The sequence below is a fragment of the Ranitomeya imitator genome, chromosome 1, assembly GCF_032444005.1.
Source record: "Ranitomeya imitator isolate aRanImi1 chromosome 1, aRanImi1.pri, whole genome shotgun sequence".
NCBI lineage: Eukaryota > Metazoa > Chordata > Amphibia > Anura > Dendrobatidae > Ranitomeya > Ranitomeya imitator.
The window spans coordinates 649,164,890-649,188,702 of NC_091282.1; the positions used below are offsets into that span (position 1 = coordinate 649,164,890).

Sequence of the window (23,813 nt, forward strand, 5' to 3'; positions counted from 1 at the left end):
TTTGGGTAAAATTAGCCCCTTCATTCAGAAGAGCATTTGTGAGATCAGGCCCTGATATTAGTGAGCACTAGCTTCATAATCTCATTTCTTGTTCATCCTAGAGGTGTTAAGGTCCAGGCTCTTTGTGGCTGGTTATGTTCTTCCACCCAAAACTCCCCCACCAAGCTTTTCTGGATCTTGTATAATGGTCACAGTCATGAGGAACAAAAAGAGTGTTCTATAAGTTGTTCTCGCAAAGCTGGAAGCAAACAATTGTCTAAAATGTCTGGTATAATCAAGTATTAAGATTTTTCTTCACTGAAACGTAGGTGGCAAGACTGGTCTCTGCACGCCATTAAATGTCTGGTATCTCCTCTTACAGGGATCACGGGTCAAATGGTTTTGACTCAGCCACAGAACATTGCAATAATGGATGTTAATGGTATGGCTGTCATTACTTGTGTGTCCAACGAAGACTTAGACATCATAACTAAAACGTCCTGGTATCATAGAAAATGGAGAAGCAGTGAAGCCCCAATCCGTGTGAAGTCATGTTCAACTGATAATGATACACACAAATATGTCTGTAAACAAGATAAATACACTGCCAGCCTGGAGATATATCATGTACAAACCAATGACAGTGGATTCTATTACTGTGCGTATTGTTATTCTTCTTGTTTAGATAAATTTGGTAATGGAACAAATCTTATTGTTGGAGGTAAGATGACTACCCTTTAAGAACAAAGTACTGTAATTGTTTTCCTTTAATTTGTTTCTTTCTTATGTTCTAGTGGCCAAAACCTTTTTATTTTCCCATCAACATAACCAAATAAATTCTTGCCTTTTTCTGCATAACTTAAATATTTATGCAGCGTTATTACATTTACTGAATAATGTTTTAGCAAAACCGAAAAAAATAGGATGGAATTAATTAAAAAAATCCATTTTGCCCTTGTTTTTGAGGGTGTTATTTTTTGTTACAAAATTTACTGTGCAAAGTAAAATGCATTTTAGCTGTATTATGAAGATCTATACAATTAGGAGGAAAACACATTTCTACAGCTGTATTTTTATGTTTTGGTCGAGTTATGTGATAGCTTTTTTATAGATTCTGAAAGCTGTAGCTTTTATTGGAACCATTTTGGCAGTGTTTCATTTTTACTTTCTAATTTCTTTTTATTTAGTTTCTTAGTAGGCAAAAAAACAGCGATTTTTATATTTTTTGTGATGTTCACTTAGCAGGATAAATATTATCTTATGTTGGTATTTTGGAATATAATAAAATAAAATATTTTGCTTTTTGTAACTTTTTTATTTACATAATCAGAAAAGGGGATGTGAATATTCCTTTTTTTATATTTCTATGTTTTTATTTTTTTAGAGAACACCCAAAATGTAAAAGATTTTTCAGAATAAATGGAGACATATATGTTAAGGGTTTAATAAAGTGAGACCCTACACAAATGTATACCTAAACTAGCAATATCTCCATATACAATAAAGCAAATATTTGTCACATATAGAAACAATACAATTTTCTTAGTAAACAGTTCTGCGTGATCATTTTACGCATAATCATATTTACTAGTTTTCTCCTTTTACTTGTTCTTCTATTCCTTCTCTTCTTAATTAATTTCCTTTGAGTTTTCTTGATCTCTATTTTCTTCTTATCCTCATCTTGTTTTACCCTTTCTACATCAACATCTAAATGCAGAATTTGACCAAAAAATATCAGGAGTCCATAGGAAAAAGATTGTTATTATAGAAGTATAAATCATATAAATGTAAAATCTATTCAATGCTGCCCACATTTCACATTTGCAGACAGATCCACCTTCAGAACATCTGTTCATATTCTTAGTCATCTCCACCCATGGAATCATCATAGGTCTTTACATTTGGCTTGTGTGGTACTTTCGGCTCATAATACAGTTCACGTATACTGGAACATATCAGGAATTTATCACAAGGGTCGGATAATCTCTCGAGAAAAACCAAATGGATCATGGACCATAATGAACGTAATCTCCCTTCCCAAGGACAACTGGAAACATGGGGAAAAAATGACTTGCGAAGCTTGGTTCAATACCTCTTCTTTCAGTATCCAAGGGAGTGTTCCAGATAAATGTAAGATCGAATCCAAGAAAATTTAAGTCATGCAATCAAATCACTGAATATGCTAAAATTTTAGAATCTTCAAGTCCTCTCATAGTATGATTAGAATGTGTTTATTTCTAATTACTAGTAATAATGGGACCTTCGTAACTGCCAACTTTAACCAAGGTCCATCCACCAAATCATAAATTAGCAAGATCGTAGACTGATAAATAAAGTTTGTACAGTGTAGCTATTAAATGATGGGATATGGACATTTTGGTGGAGAAAGGTTCTGATTCATACATTATATTGATTTGCAAGTCAATGTTAGCAAGATTATATTATTCCAGTCAAAATTTGGATGAATCTGATCATGTTTACACTTTACTAATCTACTTTTTTCTTAATGCAATTTGTCTGTGTAAGGATGATTTTGCACATCCAACATTCACAGTCTGAGTATAAGTAACAAAATCTAGACTAGCTATTTGTTTCCTAATTCAAACTCAACAGCGTCATACTGTATATACTGTAGAGACTGTTCAGGTCAGGAGACCTGCAGCTTGTCCACACATCGAACTTAGCTGTTGAAATCATGCCTTTTGTGAGCTCTGAATAGAATGTTGATGAAATTAGGACCATATTAGAATGTTGGCTTTATTGGCTCAACTTTATGAGGATAATGTTAGGTAAAATCTACAAAGAAAAATGGTAATTGTATTTAAAAAATGAATTTTCATCTTCAAATTTTCATGTTTTTGACATTTTACAGATGAGATCAGTGAAAATGTTACCTCGAAATGCCAAAGCTTCCTGATACCAGTGGTGACTGCTGGGATTTTATTGGTAATGACTTTGCTTCTTCATCTTAGCAGAACTCTGAAGCTAACAGGTAACACATGAATGAATAAGGGATAACAGGACACCTGATCTTCTACAACAGGTGCCTTTTACTGTCTGTCAGTGATATCCTTTTTTCAAAAAATTGCCTTCTTCAGAATTTGTGAATATTAGGCCTTGAACATATATACAAACGTGCCAACTGATACACCTCTTAGAGTATAGTTCACAACTAAATGTAACCCAATTTGCAATTTGTCTTCATTCATTATTTTTTTATATATTGCAGAAAATAAAACTCCCAAGAAACCTGTAACTGAGGTAAATATCATATATTTAGTAAAATAGAAGAGCAGACCAAAACTATAGCCTTCACGGAGACTGCATTTAGTCATCTCTAATATTTGCCAACCACATACTAATAAACAGATTTTTCATCAGAGGCAAGGACCAAAGGATGAAAGCATTTTGGGTTCTTCTACTAGAATAACAGCATTCAGTATTTAGAGGCGCTGTCAACATAACCACATCGCAGAAGGACTGTCCATTCATTAGGCAATTCCTCAATATGTGATCATAAAAAAATTCTTTATAGAGATGAGGAAATTAACTTAATCAAAGTCAGTATAAAAGCAAAAAATGCAGTAGCCATTTTATCGTGTATCTGGACAGTGAGAGGATATCACAACTCACAGCTTTGCCATAGATATAGGGAGAGAAAGCCATAAAGTACTGAATAGACATTACAGATAGTGTGTGACAGTACAGCAGTGAAGAAGATTAGTGTGTGAGGAGGAGAGAATTTTACAGTTGTAATTGATAAGTAGAGAGAAAAAGGAGAGTCACTGTGTTTGCGAGACATGAACAAAGAGGGACACATAGTTGGCAACCGCTGTTTGCTTGAACTATGTGATTATAATGCTGCTTCAATTCAATAACACATACACATTGTTTTCAGGGCAATTAATGGCTTTCAAATATTTTTAATTTGTGGCAAATCAATTAGCTGCAACTCAAATTACTTAGCAAAATTATGCAGAGTCATTTACTTTGAGCATCAAGAAGTTTACTCATCACAAGTGGCATATCTAGAGTTTGATGTGCCCCCATGCAAAATTTGGACTGGGTCACGTGCAATCCTAATATATATATATATATATATATATATATATATATATATATATATATATATATATATATATATGTTATGGACTGGCGGAACGCACCAAGTATAAGATGGTATGGAACTAGGTGCGTTCGCAGTCCGGGGTCCACCGTGCAGGTAAAAACCCTGCTGCTAGTAGAGACGGACTATATGGCAGTACTATAAAAATACACACATGGGTTAACTTCACCCTGTGTGAAGGAAGCGACCCTGTTGCGTCACAGGACCGCGGTACCGCACATAGAGCGCAAGCAAGGAGTCTCTAATCTCAAACCCCAGACTGGAGATTTGAGTTCAGAAGGACTCATGCGCTCGACACCGCAACTGGGTGTCAGAGAAACGTAAATAATAATATATAAAGGCACGAGAGTGCGTGCGGTGACGCACTGATGGACGCCACTAACCACCCAGGCTTGGGTCAGGAAAGCGCAGAGAAAGCGCACGGCGCCGTACTGGTGGACACAGCAACTAGACGCTGTAATGTGTGTTACGTGCTGATGGTTAGTCGGGCGCTAGATAGCTACATCCATTCACAAACAGACAACAACACTAGGAATACGATATTTAGGAGCTTTCATCCTTTGACATACATCCATCTACACACACATAATATCAAGACAATACTAGCGCATGGCCGTGCGGTCATGCGCAGCTTATATAGTTGCAGCACAGGAAGCTACTACCGAAGTTTTGCCCTTTCAGGACCTTCCTGGAGGACCAATGGGATGTGCTGCAGTACCTGAGCATGTGACCCTCGATCTCCAACGGGAGACCTTGCCCTGGGCATGCTCAGTGAGTGTAAATAAGGACTTAGTCCCAGAGAAGCCTGCTCGCCGCAGATCAGTGCAGGGTACAACAGGAGGGCCAGAAAAGGCAGTAGTAACCCTTTGCACAGAATCAGTCCCAGCGAGACGCTGGGAGCGCCGCCTCCGCTGAGCAGACCCCACTGTGGCCGATGCAGAATGGGAGACCGCAGCAGACACGGATCGAGACTCCCCCTGTGCAGCAGAGGAAACTCGACTCCTAACATTACCCCCCTCCTAGAGCCCCCTCCTCCTTGAGCCTCACTACACTCAAAAGCTGCAATAAGCAGCGGAGCCCGAATGCGCTCCACAGGCTCCCAGGTTCTATCCTCTGGGCCGTGACCCTTCCAGTCCACCAGATAAAATTTCTTGCCACGTACCACCTTGCACCCCACAATAGCATTCACCTCAAACTCATCCATGGATGAACCCGCTGTCCCAGCAGATGACTCAGAAAACCGGGACAAATGAACGGGCTTTAAGAGGGAAACGTGAAAAGTATCAGTGATACCAAGGCGTGGAGGAATAGCCAAACGGTAGACCACAGGGTTGACCTGTTCCAAAACCTTAAACGGGCCAATGTAGCGAGGAGCAAACTTAGTGGACTCAACTACAGCCTGTTGTTACGAGCGGAGAGCCACACTAAGTCGCCAGGAGCAAAGATCGGAGCGGGGCGCCGGTGTGTATCAGCCGAAACCCTCATTCTCTCCTTGGAGGCCCGGATGGCATCCTGTGTGTGGTCCCAGATGTCACGCGCCTCCACCGCCCAGTCTGCCACCCTAGAATCGGTGGATGACATGGGCATGGGCACAGGGACACGCGGATGCTGGCCGTAATTAAGGAGAAAAGGAGTCTGACCAGTGGAATCGGCTACGGCGTTGTTCAAGGCAAATAGGTAGCAAAGATGCCCAGTCATCCTGCCTAGCAGAGACGAAATGTCACAAATATGTCACCAGAGTCTGGTTGGTTCTCTCCACCAACCCATTCGTCTCGGGATGGTATGCAGAGGAGAGGTTCAACTCTATGCTGAGTAAATGGCAGAGCTCTCTCCAAAACCGAGACGCAAACTGGGGACCCCGATCGCTGACAATCTTATCAGGCATACCATGCAATCGGAAAATGTGCTTAATGAACAACACCGCCAAAGCCCGTGCAGAAGGTAACTGAGGAAGCGGCACCAAGTGCACCATCTTAGAGAAATGGTCGGTGACAACCCAAATGATGGAGCAGCCACGCGACTTGGGTAAGCCCACCACGAAGTCCATACCGACCATCTCCCAGGGCCTGTCTGCCACCGGTAGAGGGTAAAGCAACCCAGCAGGCCGTTGGAGACCGATTCTGGGCGCAAGAAACGCACGCCTGGATATAGTCCCTGACATCTCGGGCCATATGCGGCCACCAGTATGTTCTCGCCAAAAGCTCAGATGTCCTCTTGGTCCCAAAATGCCCACCCACTCTGGAGGAATGAGCCCAAGTTAGCTGGCACGAAAGTCTTGCCCGGGGGCACAGACTCTAGCGAAACCGGAGCTACAGTTCTCAGGCTCTCAGAAGGGACAATAAGCCGGGGCTCCTCCTCCTCCTCAGATGACACTACGGAGCGGGAGAGAGCGTCGGCACAAACGTTCTTCTCCCCGGAGAGAAAATGGAGAGTAAAATGGAACCGGGAGAAGAACAGGGACCATCTAGCCTGGCGAGAATTCAGCCGCTGGGCCGTTTGTAGATATACCAAGTTCTTGTGGTCAGTGAAGACTTGGAAGGGAAAGCAAGCTCCCTCCAAGAGGTGTCTCCACTCAGAAAAAGCCAACTTCATGGCTAGCAACTCCCTGTCCCCGATGGAATAATTCCTCTCCGCTGGTGTGAAGGTCTTGGAGAAGAAGAAGCAAGGATGCTTCCGACCTTGAGCATCCTTTTGGTAAAGGACTGCTCCAGCACCAACGGATGAGGCATCCACCTCCAAGATAAATGGTTTATCTACATCGGGGCGAAGTAGGATGGGAGCGCTAGCGAAGTGTGACTTGATCAAGAGAAAGGCTTTGGAGACCTCCTCTGACCACAACTTGGGATTTGCTCCCTTCTTGGTGAGGGCAACCAAGGGAGCTACCAAAGTTGAGAAGTGTGGAATGAACTGGTGATAGTAATTAATGAACCCCATAAAGCGCTGCACCGCTTTAAGAGAATGGGGTTCCTGCCAGTCCATCACAGCCTGTAGCTTGGCAGGATCCATAGCCAAACCCTGGGCAGAGACGATATAACCAAGGAAAGGCAAGGACTCCTGCTCAAACACACACTTCTCCAACTTGCCGTAGAGGGAGTTTGCCCATAAGAGGTCGAAGACTTTGCGAACATCTCTCCGATGGCAGTCAATATCTGGAGAGTAGATGAGAATATCATCCAGATAGACTACGACCGAGGTGGTGAGCATATCTCGGAAGATGTCGTTCACAAAGTCTTGGAAAACGGCTGGGGCATTACAGAGCCCGAAGGGCATCACCAGATATTAATAGTGCCCATCCCTGGTGTTAAAAGCCGTCTTCCATTCATCCCCCTCACGGATGCGAATCAGGTTGTAAGCACCCCGCAGATCTAGCTTTGTAAATACCCTTGCTCCCCGTAGCCTATCAAAAAGCTCAGATATCAGGGGTAATGGGTACTTGTTCTTAACGGTGATGGCGTTAAGACCCCTATAGTCTATGCATGGACGTAAGTCTCCAGTCTTCTGTACGAAGAAGAACCCAGCCCCTGCCGGTGACACTGACTTCCTAATGAATCCTCTTGCCAGATTCTCTTGGATGTACTGAGACATTGCCTCCGTCTCCGGGAGAGATAACGGATAGACTCGACCCCGGGGAGGCTCAGCACCAGGCAAGAGGTCAATAGGACAGTCATAGGGGCGGTGAGGCGGAAGGGTCTCCGCTGCTCTTTTGGAGAACACGTCTGCATAGGGCCAATAGTGCTTGGGGAGAGAGGAAAGATCTGTGGGTACCTGTGTAGTAGCAACCTGAACGCACTCCCTCTGACATCTACCCTCGCAGGATTTACTCCATCCCAAAATTCTCCCAGAGGACCACTCAATATGAGGAGAATGGTAGCGAAGCCATGGTATCCCCAACAGGACCTCATCAATTCCCTCAGGAATGACTAATAGGGAGATTATCTCCTGATGTGATGGAGACACAGAAAGCGTGAAAGGAATGGTTTGGTGGGTAATCTGTGAGGGTAGTGTTGACCCATTTACCACTCGAACGGTTACTGGCTTGGCGAGCATCACCAAGGGTATTGCGTGATGCTGGGCAAAAGCGGAAGACATAAAGTTACCCTCTGCCCCAGAATCCATGCATAGCTCGACCGTAAGAGTGGATGGGCCTATGGTAATTGTCCCCTTGAAGGACAACTTTGAGGCAAACGTCGCCGTGTCTAGTGTACCTCCTCCAACTGCCACTAGACGCTGACGTTTCCCCGACCGCTGAGGACCCTTGGAGGCAAGATGTCCTGACTGCTGGCAAACATGACGGACCTTGTGTGCACGGGCGGACTGAGATTTGGATCCTGCTCGTGTCACCTCTAAGGTCTTATGTGACTCAGATGCCTGGACTGGAGATTCCAAAGGTTTGGCGAAGGTGGGAGCCAGCCGAAACCTTTGCCTACACTGGGCTCGCTACAACCTCCGCTCGTTAAAACGGAGGTCAATACGAGTAGAGATAGATATTAATTCCTCCAGTGTGGCAGGAATCTCCCTAGTGGCCAGAGCGTCCTTAACGTGATCAGCCAGGCCCCTCCAAAATATGGGGATAAGGGCCTTATCCGACCACTCCAGCTCGGAAGCTAAAGTACGGAAGCAGACGGAAAAATGGCTGACCAAGGACTCACCCTGAGTTAATGCCAGTAGTTGGAGCACTGTGTCATGGGTGACTTGAGGTCCTAAAAAGACCTTTTTCAGAGTGCTCAGGAATAGCGGAGCACTCTGCACCACATGATCACCACGTTCCCACAGCGGTGTAGCCCACTCCAACGCCCTGTCCGACAAGAGAGACACAATAAATCCCACCTTAGCCCGTTCTGTAGGAAAACGTGCAGCCAGGAGCTCGAGATGAATAGAGCACTGACTCACGAATCCCCTACAAGTCTTGCAATCTCCAGAAAATATTTCTGGCAATGGGAGGCGAGATAATGTCAGAACAGGGGTGGCAGTGGACAAAGTTGCTGCAGCCACGCTAGCAGCCTGTACAGCAACTGCGGTAACATCCACAGCTGAGGTTGAGCTCTCGAGAGACGCCAACCTACCCTCCAGCTGCTGGATATACCGCAAAGATTGCTGAATGTCTGCCATTTACTAGCCAGACCCTGGCGCTAGTATTATGTTATGGACTGGCGGAACGCACCAAGTATAAGATGGTATGGAACTAGGTGCGTTCGCAGTCTGGGGTCCACCATGCAGGTAAAAACCCTGCTGCTAGTAGAGATGGACTATATGGCGGTACTATAAAAATACACACATGGGTTAACTTCACCCTGTGTGAAGAAAGCGACCCTGTTGCGTCACAGGACCGCGGTACCGCACATAGAGCGCAAGCAAGGAGTCTCTAATCTCAAACCCCAGACTGGAGATTTGAGTTCAGAAGACCTCATGCGCTCGACACCGCAACTGGGGTGTCAGAGAAACGTAAATAATAATATATAAAGGCACGAGAGTGCGTGCGGTGCCGCACTGACGGACGCCACTAACCACCCAGGCTTGGGTCAGGAAAGCGCAGAGAAAGCGCACGGCGCCGTACTGGCGGACACAGCAACTGGACGCTGTAATGTGTGTTACGTGCTGATGGCTAGTCGGGCGCTAGATAGCTACCTCCATTCACAAACAGACAACAACACTAGGAATGGGATATTTGGGAGCTTTCATCCTTCGACATACATCCATCTACACACACACATAATACAATACTAGCGCATGGCCGTGCGGTCATGCGCAGCTTATATAGTTGCAGCACAGGAAGCTACTACCGAAGTTTTGCCCTTTCAGGACCTTCCTGGAGGACCAATGGGATGTGCTGCAGTACCTGAGCATGTGACCCTCGATCTCCAACGGGAGACCTTGTCCTGGGCATGCTCAGTGAGTGTAAATAAGGACTTAGTCCCAGAGAAGCCTGCTCGCCGCAGATCAGTGCAGGGTACAACAGGAGGGCCAGAAAAGGCAGTAGTAACCCTTTGCACAGAATCAGTCCCAGCGAGACGCTGGGAGCGACGCCTCCGCTGAGCAGACCCATCTGCGGCTGATGCAGAATGGGAGACCGCAGCAGACACGGATCAAGATTCCCCTTGTGCAGCAGAAGAAACTCGACTCCTAACATATATCTAATATATAATTGCCTAGAATACTACTTCCTGCAATTTGTGCCAACTTCCGTGGCTTTGTCCGGAGCTAATGTCCGGAGCTAATGTCCGGAGCTAATGTCCGGAGCTAATGTCCGGAGATTAATTGCCTAGAATACTACTTCCTGCAATTTCTGCCAACTTCCGTGGCTTTGTCCGGAGCTAATGTCCGGAGCTAATGTCCGGAGCTAATGTGCGGAGATAATGTCCGGAGCTAATGTCCGGAGCTAATGTCCGGAGATAAGTGACGTCAACAGTGTCCAGTGTCTGATTGGTTGCCGCCTGCTACGAGCGACCAATCAGAAACGTGCCGTACTGTGACACACTCCGCCCGCCATTTTGGTGTGATTTTTGAATTTTTACCTCACAGCAAGTTTCTACTGCGTGGAGGCGGCCCAGTGACGTTGCTCTTCAAGCTCCTGCCGAATTTCGTCAAAAAAATGATAATACCATTTACCAAAACTATATATATTTAGTTGTGAAGTGGTTCAGTGACATTTTCACACCAATTTTGAACTTTTGTTTGGTGTTTTCTCCATATACTGCCTATTATTTTTGTTCTTTCTTACTATTATTTATTAATTGTATTATTCTTACATTTGAATAAATAAAGTATATATGGATTCTAGACTCCCGATTCTTTAGAATCGGGCTGCCATCTAGTATATATATATATATATATATATATATATATACTACAGACCAAAAGTTTGGACACACCTTCTCATTTAAAGATTTTTCTGTATTTTCATGACTATGAAAATTGTACATTCACACTGAAGGCATCAAAACTATGAATTAACACACGTGGAAAGCAGTCATCAAAGCAAAAGGTGGCTACTTTGAAGAACCTAGAATATAAGACATATTTTCAGTTGTTTCACACTTTTTTGTTAAGTACCGTATATACTCGAGTATAAGCTGAGATTTTCAGCCCATTTTTTGGGGCTGAAAGTCCCCCTCTCGGCTTATACTCGAGTCATATACCCGGGTGTCAGCAGGGGAGGGAGAGCGGGGGCTATGTAGTCATACTTACCTGCTCCCAGCGCGGTCCCTGCAGTCCCTGCTTCTCCGGCGCTGCAGATTCTTCCTACACTGAGCGGTCACATGGCACCGCTCATTACAGAAATGAATAGGCAGCTCCACCCCCATAGGGGAGGAGCCGCATATTCATTGCTGTAAATGATCGGTGCCATGTGACCGCTCAATTACAGGAAGAAGCTGCAGCGCCGGAGAAGCCAGGGACTGCAGGGACCGCGCTGCAGCAGGTAAGGGGAGCGCAGCGCTATAATTACCTGCTCCTCGCTCCGGCTCCATCTGCAGCGTCCTCTAGCAGTGACGCTCAGGTTAGAGGGCGCTGTGACGTAGTCAGTGCGCGCCCTCTGCTGAGCGTCAGTGCTGGAGACGGAGCCGCACGAGGAGCAGGTAATTATTGAAAGCGCCGGCGTCCTGAGAAGAGAGGTGAGTATGTGATTTTTTTTTTTTTTTTATGGCAGCACCAGCAGCATTCTAAGGAGCACCTATGGGGCCATAAAGGTGCAGAGCATATATGGGGCACAGCATTATAAGGAGCACCTATGGGGCCATAAAGGTGCAGAGCATATATGGGGCACAGCATTCTAAGGAGCACCTATGGGGCCATAATCAAAGGTGCAGAGCATATATGGCACAGCATTATAAGGAGCATTTATGGGGCCATAATCAAAGGTGCAGAGCATATATGGCACAGCATTATAAGGAGCATCTATGGGGCCATAATCAACGGTGCAGAGCATTCTATATAGCACAGTTGTATATGGAGCATCTATGGGGCAATAATGAACGGTATGGAGCATCTATTTTTATTTTTGAAATTCACCGGTAAATGCTGCATTTTCTACCCTAGGCTTATACTCGAGTCAATAAGTTTTCCCAGTTTTTTGTGGCAAAATTAGGGGGGTCGGCTTATACTCGGGTCGGCTTATACTCGAGTATATACGGTATATAATTCCACATGTGTTAATTCATAGTTTTGATGCCTTCAGTGTGAATGTACAATTTTCATAGTCATGAAAATACAGAAAAATCTTTAAATGAGAAGGCGTGTCCAAACTTTTGGTCTGTACTGTATATATATATATATATATATATATATATATATATATATAAATAATGTCCTCCTTCCTCGTATATATACAGTGGGTATGGAAATTATTCAGAACCGTTTAAATTTTTCACTCTTTGTTTCATTGTAGCCATTTGGTAAATTCAAAAAAGTTCATTTTTTTTCTCATTACTGTACACTCTGCACCACATCTTGACTGAAAAAAAAATGTAGAAATTTTTGCTAATTTATTAAAAAAGAAAAACTGAAATATCACATGGTCATAAGTATTCAGACCCTTTGCTCAGTATTGAGTAGAAGCACCCTTTTGAGCTAGTACAGCCATGAGTCTTCTTGGGAATGATGCAACAAGTTTTTTACACCTGGATTTGGGGATCCTCTGCCATTCTTCCTTGCTGATCCTCTCCAGTTCCATCTGGTTGGATGATGATCGTTGGTGGATAGCTATTTTGAGGTCTCTCCAGAGATGCTCAATTAGGTTTATGTCAGGGCTCTGGCTGGGCCAGTCAAGAATGGTCACAGAGTTGTTCTAAAACCACTCCTTTGTTATTTTAGCAGTATGCTTAGGGTCATTGTCTTGTTGGAAGGTGAACCTTCAGCCAAGTCTGAGGTCCAGAGCACTCTGGAAGAGGTTATCCTCCAGGATATCTCTGTACTTGGCTGCATTCATGTTTCATTCAATGGCAACCAGTTGTCCTGTCCCAGCAGCTGAAAAACACCCCCATAGCATGATGCTGCCACGACCATGTTTCACAGTTGGAATTGTATTGGGCAGGTGATGATCATTGTCTGGTTTTCTCCAAACATACCACTTAGACTTATCACCAAAAAGGTCTATCTTCATCTCATCAGACCAGAAAACCTTATTTCTCATAGTCTGGGAGTCCTTCATGTGTTTTTTAACAAACTCTATGCGGGCTTTCATATGTCTTGCACTGAGGAGAGGCTTCTATTAAGCCACTCTGTCATAAAGGCCCGACTGGTGGTGGGCTGCAGTGATAGTTGACTTTGTGGAACTTTCTCCCATCTCCCTACTGCATTTCTGGAGCTCAGTCACAGTGATCTTGGGGTTGTTCTTTACATCTCTCACCAAGGCTCATCTCCCACGATTGCTCAGTTTGGCTGGAAGCCCAGGTCTAGGAAGACTTCTGGTGGTCCCAAATCTCTTCCATTTAAGGAATATTGAGGCCACTGTGCTCTTAGGAATCTTGAGTACTACAGAAATTCTTTTGTAACCTTGGCCAGATCTGTGCCTTGCCACAATTCTATCTCTGAGCTCCTTAGCCAGATCATTTGACCTCATGATTCTCATTTGATCTGACATGAACTGTAAGGTCTTATATAGACAGGTGTGTGCCTTTCCAAATAAAGTCCTATCAGTTTAAATAAGCACAGCTGGACTCCAATGAAGGAGTAGAACCATCTCAAGGAGGATCATACGGAAATGCACAGCATGTGACTTAAATATGAGTGTCTGAGCAAAGGGTCTGAATACTTACGACCAAGTGATATTTCAGTTTTTCTTTTCTAATAACTATGCAAAAATCTCTACATTTCTGGGGGGTTTTGAGTCAAGATGGGGAGCAGAGTGTACATTAATGAGAAAAAAATGAACATTTTTGAATTTACCAAATGGCTGCAATGAAGCAAAGAGTGAAAAATTTAAGGGGGTTTGAATACTTTCCGTACCCACTGTATGTAACTCTTTCTGGTGTGTATATATACAGCTCTGGCAAAAATTAATTAAGAGATCACCACATAAAAACTCTGTCATGGGCAGTCCAATCTCCAGACCTGAACCCTATTGAAAACCTCTGGAATGTAATCAAGAAGATGATGGATAATCATAAGCCATCATACAAAGAATTGCTTAAATTTTTGCGCCAGGAGCAGTGTGAAAGACTGGTGGAAAGCATGCCAAGACGCATGAAAGCTGTGATTAAAAATCATGGTTATTCCACAAAATATTGATTTCTGAACTCGTCCTTAGTTAAAACATTAGTATTGTTGTTTCTTAATGATTATGAACTTGTTTTCTTTGCATTATTTGAAGTCTGAAAGCACTGGGTTTTTTTTTTTTTAAATTTTGACGATTTCTCCTTTTCAGAAAAAAAATTAAAAATGTATTGCTTGCAAATTCGGAGACGTGTTGTCAGTAGTTTATAGAATAAATGACAAATTTACATTTAACTCAAAAAATATACCTATAAAGAGAAAAATCAGACAAACCGAACATTTTGCAGTGGTCTCTTGATTTTTGGCAGAGCTGTATGTATACATATACAGTGAAGGAAATAATTATTTGATCACTTGCTCATTTTGTAAGTTTTCCCCATTAACAAAGACATGAAGAAGAGTCTATAATTTTAAGGGTAGGTTAATTTTAACATTGAGAGATAGAATATAAAAAATAAAATCCAGAAAATCACATTGTGTAAATTATACAAATGTATTTGCATTTTGCAGTGAGAAATAAGTATTTGATCCCTTACCAAGCATTAAGAGTTCTGGCTTCTACAGACCAGGTAGACGCTTCTAATCAGCTCATTACCTGCATTAAAGACACCTGTCTTGCATAGTCACCTTTATAAAAGACCCTTGTCCACAGACTTAATTAATTAGCCAGGTTCTAACCTCTACAACGTGGTCAAGACCAAAGAGCTTTATAAGGATGTCAGGGACAAGATCATAGACCTGGACAAAGCTGGAATGGGCTACAAAACCACATGTAGGGCGCTGGGTGAGAAGGAGACAACTGTTGGTGCAATAGTAAGAAAATGGAAGAAATTCGAAATGACTGTCAATCGACATCAATCTTGGGCACTATGCAAAATCTCACCTTGTGGGGTATCCTTGATCATGAGGAAGGTGAGAGATCAGCCTAAAGGTTCAAGGGGGAACTTGTTAATGATTTCAAGGCAGCTGGGACCACAGTCACCAAGACAATCATTGGTAACACATGCGGTAAAGGTTTAAAATCCTGCAGTGCCCGCAAGGTGCCCCTGCTCAAGAAGGCACATCTGCAGGCCCATCTGAAGTTTGCCAATGAACACTTGAATGATTCTGTGAGTGATTGGGAGAAGGTGCTGTGGTCAGATGAGACAAAAATTGAGCTCTTTCGCATTAATTCAATTCGCCGTGTTTGGAGGAAGAGAAATGCTGCCTATCACCCAAAGAGCACGGTCCCCACTGACAAGCATGGAAGTGGAAACATTATGTTTTGGGGGTGTTTCTCTGCTAAGGGCACAGGACTACTTCACCGCATCAATGGGAGAATGGATGGAGCCATGTACCATAAAATCCTGTGTGACAACCTCCTTCCCTCTGCCAGGACATTAAAAATGGGTCGTGACCGGGTATTCCAGGAAGAAAATGGCACTAAAAATACAGCCGAGGCAATGAAGAAGAGGCTTAAAAAGAAGCACCTTTAGGTCATGGAGTGGCCTAGCCAGTCTCCGGACCTTAGTCCCATAGAAAACTTATGGAGGGAGTTGAAGCTCCTAGTTGCCAAGCGACAGCCTCAAAATCTTAATGAGTTAGAAATGATCTGCAAAGAGGAATGGACCAAAATTCCTCCTGACGTGTGCAAACCTCATCATCACCTACAAAAACATCTGACTGCTGTGCTTGCCAACAAGGGTTTTGCCAAGCATTAAGTCTTGTTTGCCAGAGGGATTAAATACTTATTTCTCACTGCAAAATGCAAATACATTTATATAATTTATACAATGCGATTTTCTGGATTTTATTTTTGATATTTTATCTCTCAGTGTTAAAATTAACCTTCCCTTAAAATTATAGACTCTTCAAGTCTGTGTCAAATGGGAAAACTTACAAAATAAGCAAGGAATCAAATAATTATTTCCATCACTGTATGTCCTCCAACCTGGTATTTATGTCCCTCATCCTGGCCCCATCCTTGTATACGTCCCTAATCTTGGGCTTCATCCTGATATTTGCTGTATATCCCTCATCTTGGCATATATCCCTCATCCAGGTATATGTCCCCCATTCTGTTCTTTAATGTATAGACATAAATAAACCATTATACTCACCTTCCCTGTGCTCTCCCGTCATGCTGCGTCCTCTAGTGAAGCCAACAGTTGCCTTCAACATGCAGATGACAAGAGCTGATGACGTGACTGCCATGCGGATTGGCCGGCAGCTTGTATTGCGTCTGAGGATGTACATTCAGCTAAAGTATTTGCTGGTGTCACTGCGCCCTTCACTCACTTGGCCCTTTTACCGCAGCGACTGCTGCGACCATGGTCGTTATGCCCTCTCTCATCACTAATTCCTTTTAAAAAAAACTGTTAATTACTGTATGTATCATAACTATTCCTATTAGTTCAGAGGCAGGAATGGTTTTACATCTTGGTTTTGAAGAATTAATTTAAGGTTATTTTGTTTGTTTACTGTCTTCACATGACATAGATTTATATATACACAGTCAGTTGGGTGCATTAAAGCCAAAAAATTTCTAAAGACAAAATGTATTTTTAACTGTACAACTGAGTTTTTGCTGCAAACGTATTGGTTCTAGCAAATTTAACAATAAAACAATTTGGATGTGAACAAAACTAAATATTTAGCAAAAGTTGTGATTTTAAAGCGTTTAAACCTCGTTGTTTTACCAGGACATGATAAGCATTTACATTAGCCCAGAGTAAAGGTACCGTCACATTTAGCGATGCTGCAGCGATCTAGACAATGATCCAGATCGCTGCAGCGTCGCTGTGTGGTCGCTGGAGAGCTGTCACACAGACAGCTCTCCAGCGACCAACTATGCGAAGTCCCCTGGTAACCAGGGTAAACATCGGGTTACTAAGCGCAGGGCCGCGCTTAGTAACCCGATGTTTACCCTGGTTACCAGCGTAAAAGTAAAAAAAAAAAACACTACATACTTACATTCTGGTGTCTGTCCCCCGGTGACGTCACTGCTGTGCTCTGCTTTCCGGCCGGCGCTTACACAGTGCAGAGAAGCAGAGCGCCAAGGGACAGACACCGGAATGTAAGTATGTAGTGTTTGTTTTTTTTTACGTTTACGCTGGTAACCAGGGTAAACATTGGGTTACTAAGCGCGGCCCTGCGCTTAGTAACCCGATGTTTACCCTGGTTACCAGTGAAGACATTGCTGAATCAGCGTCACACACGCCGATTCAGCGATGTCTGCGGGTGATCCAGCGACGAAATAAAGTTCTGGACTTTCTGCTCCGACCAACAATGGCACAGCAGGATCCTGATCGCTGCTGCCTGTCAAACTCAACGATATCGCTAGCCAGGACGCTGTAACATCACGGATGGCTAGCGATATCGTTCAGTGTGAAGGTACCTTGAGTAGGGGGCACTAAAGCTAGCAAAAGATTTTATTTTACCGAAAGAAATAAGACAAGATTGCATATTTTTGTTTTTTCTTTTTTTTCCAGAATGAAATAGTCTATTCTGAGCTAAATATAAATCATCTTTCTGGACTCAAAAATTAACCTCAACAGTGAAAGACAAAGATGTTATCTGAATGAAAAGAACTGAATAATGTATTGTGATGTATCTTCTAATAAAAAATATTTAATTTAACAATTATTTTTCTTTTTTTAAACATTCTGTTTTCTGCATGTGTTATTAAGTTGTGATCCAAATTATGTCCAGACATTTATTATGCTGATTGAGCCCAAAAATTGTGTCTCAGCTCACATTATTTATTGTATTCCTCTTTTTCTATTGATCATCAGTGTTACTGTATATGTGTGTCTGGTGTGCAGAGGGAAGAAGAGACCATTAAGCAAATCAGAATTTGTTGGTGCTGTCGGTAAAGTTGTTATGAATTGAATTCTAGCAACTGGTCCATCAGCTAAATCAGTGCCCACTTGATGGAAGCCCTGAAAGCCACCTATTATATCATAAAATTAGTGGCTTCTCATTTTTTTAGCCAGCCTGACATCATCATTGTGGCATGATGCACATGTAACATCGCGCCTCACGTGCTAATCACTGGACGAGCCGCTGATGACATTGGATAAGGGTCAGTTTATTCTTTAGTATATGGAGCTGCTTATTCCTTGCTCCCTGAGTTGACGTCTTTACTTATACTATATTGGTAAACAAAGAGAAAATTCCCGAACGCAAGCTCCAAACTAAATTAGCGAAAGAGCAATTCTTAGAAAAGTAAAAAGACTTTATTGATGCAAAATATGGTAAAAAGTGGGACTACAAGCAGAATGTTGCCCGCACTCATGTATACAACATAAACAATACATAACAATCATAAATGCTACTCAAGAGAACAGATTGTAAAAAGAGTAATAACTGTGTATGTGTGAGGTGGCCAAGGTGGTGGTCAAGGCGAGGGGCTGCTGTTCCTGCTCACCCTGGCACGCCGCAAAGAAAACTTAATGTGCTGTCTGTCATATGGTTTGCACATCACTCACTTTAAGATTGAAGATCTCCTCAGGTCGCACAATGCTTGTTCCAGGTGTGACTACACATCGACTGACAGACTCAGAGTCCATTGTTAACTATACTCAACAAGTTCAGTTCAGTCACAGACACCACACAGAATCACTGACCACTGTTCCTTCCAGCTGTGCTGATCCTTGCTCTCCTGGCAATCTTAGTCTCTGACTTGTACCATCCGGTACCAAAGCTGCTTGACTTCCCAAACTAGTTCATGCTTGGGAATCCCCACATGTTTTCCCCTCTGAGGGTGAAAAAAAGTGTGGCTCTTCCAAACCTTTTCCAGACCGTAGGACTCAGACATTCTGGGATATCTCACTGAACCTAGTCGCTGCCATTCTCATGCTGCTCCTGTTTTCTTGTACCCGTGTGACTTTGAACCCAAAGGCCCTGAAATGTTGGTTACTCCTTGTACTTGTTTCTGGAACAACCTAACAGATCTCCATCCAACTCACTAACTTCATTAAACTAGGAAATGTCCCAACCTCACTTACTCCTACTGTTAGGACTGGCGGAACGCACCAAGTATAAGATGTAATGGTATTAGGTGCGTTCGCAGTCCGAGGTCCACCGTGCAGGTGAAAACCCTGCTGCTAGTAGAGACGGACAATATGGTGGTACAATATGAATACACACATGGGTTAACTTCACCCTGTGTGAAGGAAGCGAACCCTGTTGCGTCACAGGGCCGCGGTACCGCACCAAGAGCGCAAGCAAGGAGTCTCAGAACTCAATCCCAAGACTCAGGATTTGAGTTCATAAAGACCTCATGCGCTCGACACCACTACTGGGGTGTCAGAGAGACAGAAATAATATTATTTTAGAGGCACGAAAGTGCGTGCGGTGCCTCACTGGCGGACGCCACTAACCACCCAGGCTTGGGTTAGGAAAGCGCAGAGAAAGCGCACGGCGCCGTACTGGCGGTCACAGCACCTAGACGCTGTAATGTGTGTTTCGTGCTGATGGCTTAGTCGGGCGCTAGATAGCTACCATCATTCGCGAACAGTCAACAACACTAGGAATGGGAATGATTAGGAGCTTTCATCCTTCGACATACATCCATCTACACACACACATTATATCAAGACAATAATAGCGCATGGCCGTGCGGCCATGCGAGCCTTAAATAGATGCAGCACGTTTAGGACCTTCAGAGAATGGACCAATGGACTTGCTGCAGTACCTGAGCATGAGACCCCAGATCTCCACTGAGAGATCTTGCCCTGGGCATGCTCAGAGTGCAAGGCAGGACTTAGTCCTAGCAGCTACAAAGACTTTCAAAGAAGGACCAATGACCTAGCTGCAGTATCAGATCATGTGACCCTCGATCTCCACTGAGAGATCTTATTCTGGGCATGCTCAGAACGTGAAAAGTAGGACTTAGATCCAGAAGCGCCTGCTCGCTGCTGCCCAGCACTGACTTCAATGGCAGAAGCAGGAAAAGCAGCAGTAACTCTTAGCACAGAGTCAGACTGAGCGAGACGCTGGGATCGACGTCCACGCTGAGCAGGTTCCACTGCGGCTGGAGAAGAATGGGAGACCGCAGCAGAGGTGGGCCGAGATTCCCCCTGTGCAGAGGCAGGAACTCGACCCCTAACATTACCCCCCTCCTAGGGCCCCCCCCTTGGGCCTCGCCACCTTCGAAGGCAGCAATGAGCTGCGGAGTCCAAATGTGCTCAACAGGCTCCCAGGACCTGTCCTCAGGGCCATAACCCTTCCAATCCACCAAATAGAATTTTTTACCACGTACCACCTTGTACCCCAAAATAGCGTTCACCTCGTAATCATCCGTAGACGAACCCGATGTCCCGGCAGATGACTCAGAAAACCGGGACATGTATACGGGTTTCAAGAGGGACACATGAAAGGTGTCAGTGATACCCAAACGTGGAGTAAGAGCCAGACGGTAGACCACAGGGTTAACCTGTTCGAGGACCTTGAAAGGACCTAAGTAGCGAGGCGCAAACTTAGTGCACTCAACTCGCAGCCTGATGTTACGGGCGGAGAGCCACTCCAAGTCACCAGGAGCAAAAGTCGGAGTGGGGCGCCGATGTGCATCGGCGGAGGACCTCATTCTCTCCTTGGAAGCCCGAATGGCATCCTGAGTGCGATCCCAAATGTCCCGTGCCTCCACAGTCCAGTCTGCCACCCTGGAATCGGCGGAAGACACTGGCATGGGCACAGGTACCCGCGGATGCTGACCATAGTTAAGGAGGAATGGAGTCTGCCCAGTGGAGTCGGCTACAGCGCTGTTCAGAGCAAACTCCGCCCACAATAGCAAAGATGCCCAGTCATCTTGCCTAGCAGAGACAAAATGTCGCAGATATGTGACCAAGGTCTGGTTGGCTCTCTCTACCAACCCATTCGTCTCGGGATGATAGGCAGAGGAGAGATTTAACTCAATCCTGAGAAGAAGACAAAGCTCTCTCCAGAACTGAGATGCAAACTGGGGAGCCCGCTCACTGACAATTTTGTCCGGCATACCATGAAGGTGGAAGATATGTCTAATAAACAACGTTGCCAAGGCCCGTGCAGAAGGTAGCCGAGGAAGCGGCACCAAATGCAGCATTTTAGAAAAATGGTCGGTGATTACCCAAATGACTGTACAGCCACGAGACTTGGGCAAACCCACCACAAAGTCCATACCGACCATCTCCCAGGGCCTGTCTGCCACCGGCAGAGGGTATAACAAACCAGCTGGCCGTTGTCGAGGAGACTTATTTTTGGCGCAGGAGACACACGCCAGAACGTAATCTCTGACATCTCGGAGCATATGCGGCCACCAGTACGTCCTCGCCAGCAGCTCAGATGTCCTTTTCGTCCCAAAGTGTCAACCCACCCTGGAGGAATGAGCCCAAGAGAGAACCTCCGGTCGCAGATTGATGGGAACAAAAGTCTTGCCCGAAGGCACTGACTCTAGCGACACCGGAGTTATGGATCTCAGACTCTCCGAAGGGACATTAAGACCAAGTCTCCTCTTCCTCCTCCTCAGTTGATACAAGGGAGCGAGAGAGAGCATCAGCACGAATATTCTTCTCCCCGGCAAGATAATGGAGAGTGAAGTGGAACCGGGAGAAGAATAAGGACCATCTGGCCTGACGAAAATTCAGCTGCTGGGCTGTATGTAAATAGACCAAATTTTTGTGGTCCGTGAAGACTTGGAAGGGAATCCGCGCACCTTCCAGAAGATGTCTCCACTCCGAAAAGGCCAACTTCATTGCTAGCAACTCCCTATCCCCGATGGAGTAGTTTCTCTCCGCTGGTGTGAAGGTCTTTGAGAAGAAGAAGCATGGATGCTTCCGAACTTGACCATCCTTTTGATAGAGGACTGCTCCAGCACCAACGGATGAGGCATCCACCTCCATTAGGAATGGCTTATCCACATCGGGACGATGTAAGATGGGAGCGCTAGCAAAATGAGACTTTAAAGAAGTGAAGGCCTTGGAGACCTCTTCCGACCACAATTTGGGATTCGCTCCCTTCTTGGTGAGGGCTACCAAGGGAGCTACCAGAGTTGAGAAGTGGGGAATGAACTGGCGGTAATAATTAATGAACCCCATAAAGCGCTGCACCGCCTTAAGAGAATGGGGCTCTTGCCAGTCCATCACAGCCTGTAGTTTGGCAGGATCCATAGCCAATCCCTGGGCGGAAATGATATAGCCCAGGAAAGGTAAAGACTCCTGCTCAAACATACACTTCTCCAACTTTACATAAAGAGAGTTTGCCCGTAGGAGGTCGAAGACTCTGCCAACATCTCTCCGGTGGGAGTCAATATCTGGAGAAAAGATGAGAATATCATCCAGATAGACTACAACTGAGGTGGAAAGCATATCCCGGAGGATGTCATTGACAAAGTCTTGGAAAACGGCTGGGGCATTACAGAGCCCGAAGGGCATAACCAGATACTCATAGTGCCCATCTCTGGTGTTAAACGCCGTTTTCCATTCGTCCCCCTCACAGATGCGAATCAGGTTGTAAGCACCCCGCAGATCTAGTTTAGTAAACACCCTTGCTCCCCGAAGCCTATCGAAAAGCTCAGAAATCAAGGGCAAAAGATACTTGTTCTTAACAGTGATAGCGTTAAGACCCCTGTAGTCTATGCATGGACGTAGTTCCCCACTCTTCTTCTGCACGAAAAAGAACCCTGCCCCAGCAGGTGACACTGACTTCCTGATGAACCCTCTTTCCAGATTCTCTTGAATGTACTGAGACATTGCCTCCGTCTCCGGGAGAGATAATGGATAGACTCGACCCCGGGGAGGCTCAGCACCAGGCAACAGATCAATAGGACAGTCATAGAGGCGATGGGGCGGAAGGGTCTCCGCCGCCTTTTTGGAGAACACGTCTGCATAAGACCAATATTGCTTGGGGAGAGAGGAGAGATCTGCGGGTACCTCTGTAGTAGCAACCTGAACGCACTCTCAGTGACACCTACCCCCACAAGATTCACCCCATCCCAGAATTCTGCCTGAGGACCACTCGATGTGAGGAGAGTGGTACCGTAGCCAAGGTATCCCCAACAGGACCTCATCAATTCCCTCAGGAATGATGAGCAGAGATATAATCTCCTGATGAGATGGTGACATGGACAGAGTAAAAGGGATGGTCTGATGTGTTATCTGTGCGGGCAGTGTCGACCCATTCACCACTCGTACCGTTACTGGTTGAGGTAGCATAACCAGGGGTATTGCGTGACGTTGCGAAGGCAGAAGACATAAAATTGCCCTCCGCCCCAGAATCCACGCAGAGCTCTATCGAGTGGGAGGATGAGCCTAATGTTATTGTCCCGTTAAAGGACAATTTGGAGGCAAACGTCGCCGTGTCTAGTGCACCTCCACCTACTACCACTAGACGCTGACGTTTCCTTGACCGCTGGAGACATCTGGTGGCAAGATGTCCTGACTGTTGGCAAACATGACAAACCTGGAGTGCACGAGCGGTCCGGGACTTAGATCCCGCTCGTGACACTACCATAGGCTCATGGGACTCAGGAGCCTGGACTGGA

The 23,813-nt window shown here is 44.8% G+C and overlaps 1 protein-coding gene across 1 annotated transcript; it reads left to right on the forward strand.

Moving 5' to 3' along the window:
* Positions 1–396: 396 nt before the first annotated feature.
* LOC138657999 (uncharacterized) lies at positions 397–17,855 on the forward strand. Its single transcript, XM_069745581.1, has 5 exons — positions 397–700; positions 1,807–2,109; positions 2,852–2,971; positions 3,209–3,240; positions 17,785–17,855. Exons 1-5 carry the CDS (start codon positions 409–411, stop codon positions 17,839–17,841), a joined length of 804 nt encoding a protein of 267 aa, XP_069601682.1. The 5' UTR covers positions 397–408; the 3' UTR covers positions 17,842–17,855.
* Positions 17,856–23,813: the final 5,958 nt, after the last annotated feature.